This window comes from Octodon degus, unplaced genomic scaffold, assembly GCF_000260255.1.
Source record: "Octodon degus isolate 3935 unplaced genomic scaffold, OctDeg1.0 scaffold00164, whole genome shotgun sequence".
Lineage (NCBI taxonomy): Eukaryota > Metazoa > Chordata > Mammalia > Rodentia > Octodontidae > Octodon > Octodon degus.
The window spans coordinates 3204723-3212114 of record NW_004524740.1 but is presented as its reverse complement, the minus strand read 5'-3'; the positions used below and the strand labels follow the sequence as shown (position 1 = coordinate 3212114).

General features: G+C 39.5%; 1 protein-coding gene across 7 annotated transcripts in view; it reads right to left on the bottom strand.

Moving 5' to 3' along the window:
- Positions 1-7392, bottom strand: part of Bcas3 (BCAS3, microtubule associated cell migration factor) — a 633943-nt gene that overhangs the window by 602745 nt on the left and 23806 nt on the right. For all 7 annotated transcript variants that reach the window (XM_023703174.1, XM_004643019.2, XM_004643020.2 and 4 more), the window contains exons 4-5: positions 6901-6976; positions 1506-1612 (exon numbers count right to left, since the gene is read on the bottom strand). In XM_023703174.1, coding sequence (XP_023558942.1) covers positions 1506-1612; positions 6901-6976 — 183 coding nt within the window. The remainder of the gene's footprint in view (positions 1-1505; positions 1613-6900; positions 6977-7392) is intronic.

Below are 7392 nucleotides of genomic sequence, written 5' to 3'. Positions count from 1 at the left end.
ATAAATAAAAATAAAAATCAATACCATGGTAATGGTTGTTAATTTTAAAAACCCTCTAAACATGCAGAGCAGTGAACAAGGCATAGTGGTATTATCCAGGGTGATCAAAAATTCTAAGTCAGCCTATGCTACACCATACACTGAGACCCTGTCTCAAAAAACAAAACAAAAACCTCCCATATGTTGCATGTACTCTTCTGTAAAATGGGGAAGGTAACAGTCCCTTAGGAGATACTGTTAGGCAGGTAGTTGGCCATTAGTGATCCTGAGAGAAAAGAAGAGTCCAAAATAACATGCACTGCCTATCAGAGTTAAGAAGCAGAGCCCTTAGTGTGTGACACATTTATAACCACCTGTTAGGTTTTGGACCCAAAGTGACCTCACAGAACACAGTAACACTGAATATTCCTTCCAATCCCTGCACCCAGCATCTCTGAGGACCAACAGTAGGCCTGTAACCAGTGGTATCAGAAAGGGAAACATTATTTAAAGACTTTCACACCTCAGGCTGAGATTGGATTTAGATTAGCACTTTGGGGATTGGAGATATAGCTCAGTGGCACAGCACCTGCCTGGCAAGCACAAGGACCTGAGTTTGAGTCCCAGTAATAAAAAAAAAAAAAAAAAAATAGCATTTTTTTCATAAATTTTCTTCCTCAATTTTAATGTCCTGAGGCCAAGCATGGAGGCACACACCTAGAATCCTCACACTCAAGAGGCAAGTGCAAGGCCAGCATTGGTTATATAGGCCCAGGGCTACAGAGGGAAACCCCAACCCAAAAAGATGAAAGGAAAAAACAGTTATGGCTTCCAAACAAGTAAAGACAAAATAAAGATTAAAGCCCCTGACAGAACCTTAACCATCTGAAAAAAAACAAGAAAGACAGTTTCAAGACACTGACATTCCAAAGGGACCTCTAAGAAAAATGTCCATAAACATCAAAATGACCACAGCTCCCTTAACCACAGGAATTATGTTTCTTTTTTTTTTTTTTTCTTTTCTTTTGGTTTCTTGAGACAGGCTCTTACTACATAACTCAGGCTAGACCTGCCTCAGCCTCCCAAATGCTATGATTACAGACATGCCACCACTTCAGGCAGCCCAGGAGTAACCCTTATATATGTAACAAGTTACCCAAACTCAGTGCAGATATTACTGTGACACTGCCCACCTCACTTGAAGGCATAATCCTCCATCTGCTCTGCCACAGATTCTACCTATACTTCTACATGGGGCATCTACTGTACAGATCTTGACTGCATTCTTTCATCAATGGCATAAATCACCGAGGAACAAGGAGCAAGGGGCCAGTTCCTCCTGGGTATGGGATCTGCACCGTTTCTGACCCACTTCACTACTCACCTTTGATTCACACAATGTTGTACAACAGTGGAACCATTTATAAAGTAGACAAGACCACAGACACACAGAAGTCTATCCAGAGTTCGCATAAGCTATCACACTGGCAAGTATTTTTCAGGGGTTTGAGCCCATGTATACTTACAGGGATGCTCCACACCTGCATTCCATCACTGTAGCCAATCATAACCAGCAATGGTGGTTCATTCCCAGTGCTGTGTATTTCATGAAATTCAAGATTTCTTGACATATCTGTGTTAGAATTAAATCACAAAGAGAAAACTGTAAAAGGCACAATATCAATCAAGAAAAGAACTGTGCTGCCAGGCATGACGGTACATACCATCATAAAATCCATCTACTTGGGAGGCTGAGGCAGGAAACTCATAAATTCAAGGCCAGCCTGGGCATTAAGTGACTTAATGAAACTCTGTCTCAAAGTAAAATACTAAAAAAAAACGGCTGGAATTATAGTCCAATCCAAAAACTCTGGGTTGAGCTTAGTACCACCACAGGGAAAAAACACACAGCTGGGCATAGTGGGCTCTGGTTATAACCCCAAATCAAGGCCAGCCTGGCCAATTTACTGAGACATTGTCTCAAAATAAAAAGGTCAGGGGATATCATTCATCACTCCCTCGGCTGGGTGGAGAGGTATACAACAGAGGCTAGACATACAGCTCAGTGCTAGTGCCCTTGCCAAGCACATACGAGGCCCAGAGTTCAATCCCTGGTACCACTACATAAACAAATATCAGTATGAGAAAGACATCAAGTTGTGAAAAATATAGAAAACACATATAAAAGACCTCTATTTTTTTTTGTTCCTCGAATGCCTTCAGGGCACTTTTGGCCAGCTGGAGAGTTGTGAGGTTCGAACTCCAGCAACCTGAGGCTGACAGCTTTGTGGAAGCAGCCACTTAAAGGCCTGAGCTAGGGCCAGGCCCCCTAAAAGACCTCTATCAAGAAAGCTATTTGAAGGATAAATGGGAAACACACCTCAACATCACTTGCAATCAGAGAAGTGCTAATTAAAACTAGTGACAGATGTGCCTTGGAAATTGTTTATTCACTTGAGTGTAGTGGTGCGTGCCTAAAACAGCATGCTGGGAGGATAGAAAATTCAAGGCCAGCCTCAGCAACTCATTGAGTTAAGAGAGATCCTATCTCAAAATAAAAAAATAAAAAAGCCTGGAGATGTAGCTCAGTATGAAGATCATGATATCTTGCACAGTATCTTGCACAATACATGTTCATCCTCAGTACTAAAAAAAAAAAAAAAAAAAAAGGAGGAGGAGGAGCACCAGTAGCTTATCACTGCTGAATGTAAATCAGGAGGACCGCTCACTAAAAAAATATTTAGTAAAAAAAAAAATATTTAGTGAGCCACAGAGATAGCTTGGTGGTCCACGTTCCTGCCTGGAAAGCACAAGGACCCAGGTTCCATCCCCAGAACCACATGATGCACTAGCTCCGACCCAGGGCGCCAAGACTGGGCATGGGGATCCATGCCTGTAATCCCAGCACTGGGGAGGCTGAAACAGGAGGATCACTAGGAGTCCAAGTAGCATAGTGAGACCCTGTACCAAATATGTAAAATTACAAAAAAAAAAATTAGGGTCAGGTGTGGTAGCACAAGACTGCAATCCTCACACTGCAGGCTAAGGCAGGAGGATCTCAAATTCAAAGCAAGCCGGGAAAGCACGCCTAGAATACATAAGGAGATTCTGTCTCAAAAATACAAGAATTTAAAAAAAAAGGTTTAGTAATATGTGCTCTGTTTGTAGAGCACCTCAGGTTATTTGTTGGGCACATATATTTTGACCAAAAAGTTCCACTCCAGGGATACACTCATTAGAAATCTAAGCACAAAGACACTATGAGTGATGCTTAAAAGTACAGCAGAATTATTTATGAACAGTCAAAAGATATTAATAACCCAATGTTCACAGTCAAACAATATGATAAACCGATAAAACAAAATATTATTCAGCACAGAAAAAGAAAGGATAGCTACCACACATTATAACACAGATGAATTTCATGGATATGACAAAAAGTCAGACACAAAGGACTATTAAACTTTTTTTTGAGACAGGATTTCATTATGTCAGCCAGGCTAGCCTCAAACTCACAATCCTTCCACTTCAGCCTCCCAAATCATAAGGTTTGTAGGCTTGCAACCACCTTACCCAGCTATACTGAAAAATTCTACTTACATAAAATTCAACAGCAAGTAGGTAGCAATTTTCTATTTTTAGGTGATAATTACACAGGCATTTGATTTAAAAAAAAAAAACAACCTCATTCACTGATCTGTACTTTCTAAAATGAAATGCAATTTACAATACTCTTGTATAATATATGTTTTTAATCCTCATCAATCAAACCAATCCACATCCTTCTCCCTTGGCCACGACGGCACTCTCCTCACCTCCTAGTAGCCAAGTTCTTGAAGAGTGTGTGCTGCTGTATCATTTGTTCATCTCACACGCACCTCAAACCCATTTTATAAAGGTTTCTACTTGCAGCCTTCCTCCCAAGTAACTTTTCCTCTGGTCACCAATAATCTCCAAGTGTTAAACCCAACATTTTCAAGCACATCTTAGTACTCAGCAGCTATTACCTACCACAGCACTCCATTCCTCCCTTGAGTTCCCAGGGCCAAGCCTATCCTAATATCCAATCCCTCTAGTCACTCCTGCCCCATTTTCTCTGCTAGCTATTTGTCTGCCTAGTTTCAAAATGCTGTTTGCTTTGCAGTGTGAGGGATCTGAACTCAGGGCCTTCTACATGCTAGACCACCACTCTGCCACTGAGCTACACCCAAGCTCTGCCATTGGAGCTGTTCAAAACTAATTTGTACATTCTCTCCTTCTCACCATATACACTGTCTCATCCCACCCATTGCTTTAGTGTCTTCTGGGGACACACTAAAGCAACACAGGTTTTTAATGGCTCACGAGCTCAAATTCCACCCCCACAATGATTTCCTCCCCAAAGCTGTTGCTCCTGCAGAGTTCCTTATTTTGGTGAACTGTATCATCACCTAGGCCAGCCACAGTGTCAGGGAACGTGTTCTTCCTCCACTAGAACAGTGAATCGTTCCAATCCTGTCCTTGTCAACAGCTTTAGCTTTCTTCACTCCTCTTACACCGCCGCCACCCCATACTGGCCACATCAAGTCCAGAAGCCCAAATGGCCTCCTACATTCACTTCCCACGCCAAACCCCAAGCACAGTCCAAGCGCACTTTTCATTTGAACTTACCATTGTGGTGTCAGAAATTGAATTCATGGCCTCATGCTTGCTGACTAAGCACGCACCACTGAGCTACACCCTTAGCCACATTTTACACTTCTAAAATCACTTTTAGGGAGAGGGATGAGATTTTAAAAAATAATTAAGATGTATTATGTATATACACCATCTCTTCACAATGAATGTAATCACTATGTACCGCAAACATGCTAATTTTTAAAAAGACAAGAAAATTGTTTTTCATTTATGCTATATGAGGGATTAGGCTCAGGACCACTGCACTGGGCTACATCTCCAGTCCTTTTGTTCTGGCTTTGAAATAGGCTCTCACTAAATAGCCCAGGCAGGCATCTAACTTCCAGGCCCTCTGCCTCAGCTCACAAGTGCCAAGATTATATGTGTGCACCACCACACCCTGCATAAAGTCACCAGGTGTGGTGGTACACACCTCTAATCCCAGCACTTGGGAGGCTGAGGCAGGAAGATCGTGGTGAGTTCAAGACCAGCTTGGGTTACAAAGTGAGCTCAAGGCCAGCCTGAACTTTCATAGCAAGACCCTTTTTCAAAAAGACAAAAAAAAAAATAAAGTTTATTTTTAACTTCTGATCCAATCCCATGCTTTTCAGAATCATTTTTCAACATTTTTGGTGCTGTTTTATCTAGAAGACTTTTTTTAAGGCAATTTAGCAAGACCCTTTCTCAAAAAAACAAGGAAATTTTTTAAAAAAAAAAAAAAAGGCCTGGGATATAGCAGAGAATGAAGAAGGCCTTGAGTTCAGTCTCCAGCAGGGCAAGAAAAGAAAAAGGAAATCTCCAGAAAGCACCCATCAAACATGCATTCCCAAAAAAAAAAAGAAATTTTACAAAGTAAATTAGGATGATCAACGTTTAAGACAGCTATCACTAAATAAAAATTACAGGCAGTCATTATTTCAGACTAAGTTCCTACACTGTACCCCAATATATCAAACTAGAAGCCAAAGTGGTAGCACTCAAAGTTTCACAACACCAAAACAAACTTGTTACCTAATCTCAGAAACCAGGAGAGGTAACAGACAAATTCCCCAAACAGGCCAATTTCTTTTTTACTTTATTTTTAATTTAAGGCAGATTTACAGGGGTCTACAGGGTCTCACTATGTAGATCAGACTTGTAGTGCTTCTCCTGTTTTCAGCCTCCCAAATGCTGGGATTACAGGCGTGCATCATCACACCCAGTCTCAATCACTGTCTCAGTAGGCCCCAGTTGTCGGGGCCAGCATGGTCAGGGACTGAACCCGGCTATTGTGCTCTGCCTCAGCAGGCACACTTTAGTCCACTGCAATATCTGGCCAGCCCAAACAGGCCAATTTCAACGGGCATCTTAACAAAGTTCAACTACTTTAAGTCTTATCAAAAACAACAAAAATGCAACCTAAAATAAACTAATATTAAACAATTGTGAATGCAATCATCTGTTTTTCTTTCTTGTTCTTTAAAAAAAAAAAGTGAACTCAAGGCTGGCCTTGAACTTACATAATCAGGCAGCCCTTGAACCTGAACCTATAGCAGTCCTCTTGAATCAGCCTCCTGGCTCAACCTTCTTTTCTCTTATCTGTTCTCCTATTCTGCTTTAACCAGGAAAGTAATTTTAAAATAACCAATTTCTTTTTGTTACTTGTTCTTTCTTTAGCTCTTTTTTTTTTTTTTGTCTATAAAGTTAAGCTCCTCTGATAAGCTCATAGCAATATTTCTATTTTATAGAATGAAGTATTATCTTATTTTAGTGTACAAAATAAAGCCAAATAAAATCATTAAATTGTTGTAGCCAAGCAAAGTGGTTCACACTTGTCTTGAGGATGAGACAGGAGGATCACAAATTTGAGCACAGCCTGAGCTAACTAACAATTAGCAAGACCATGTCCAAAATTTTAAACTAAATGAATACATAAAAGGGCTACGGATATAAATCACGCAAAAGCCTGGAGTTCAATCCTCAATATTTAAAAAAAAAAAAAAAAAAAAGAAGGAGAGAGGAAAAACTTTAAGTCACTAAGTTTAAGGTTATCCACTGTTATACTTACTTTGAAACTTGTACAATATTAGTTCTACCGAAATTTCTACAGCTGGTTACAATACCTTTTAGTGAAAAATGAATTTATTTTGAAAATTTAAAATAACTTCGGACTAAAGTAAGGGTTCTTTTTTGAGATTCAGGTAAAGCCCAAACAAATATTTATTTCACATGTTCAAAAATGTTAAAAGATCTGATTGAAGAAAAATTAAAATGTTAAAAGCATACCATTTAAATCTGCATTTTCAAATCTGACCCAAACAATTTTCTCCTTTTCTTCAGTTAGAGGTGTTCCACTGTAAGCCTGCATAAGAAACAGAAAGGTTTGATAAAAATATTTTACAGCTCTATTATTAGTGGCTCAAAGCAAAGGGTGAATTCAGTCAAGCCAATTGTATCCCTCTCCAACTTCACCAACTGAATCTCCATAAATAGTACATTTTAAAACATTACTTCTCCCAAAGAATGTTAATTGGGAATCTGACCACTTCAGTTTAAAGAGTTTTAAACTATTTGTAAAAACTGGAGAAACCCAAAATGTAAAAATCAAACTCTACTATAAAGCATAAACTCAATTTCTTTTTTTTTCCCCTTTTACTTGATCATTTATTCTTTTTGGGGGGGGTTCCCATAATTTTATTGAGAAACAAATAGCAATGAGACAGTTTCAAACCAAATTGGTAGGACACTTTCAATAATTAACACATTGCATACATTCTT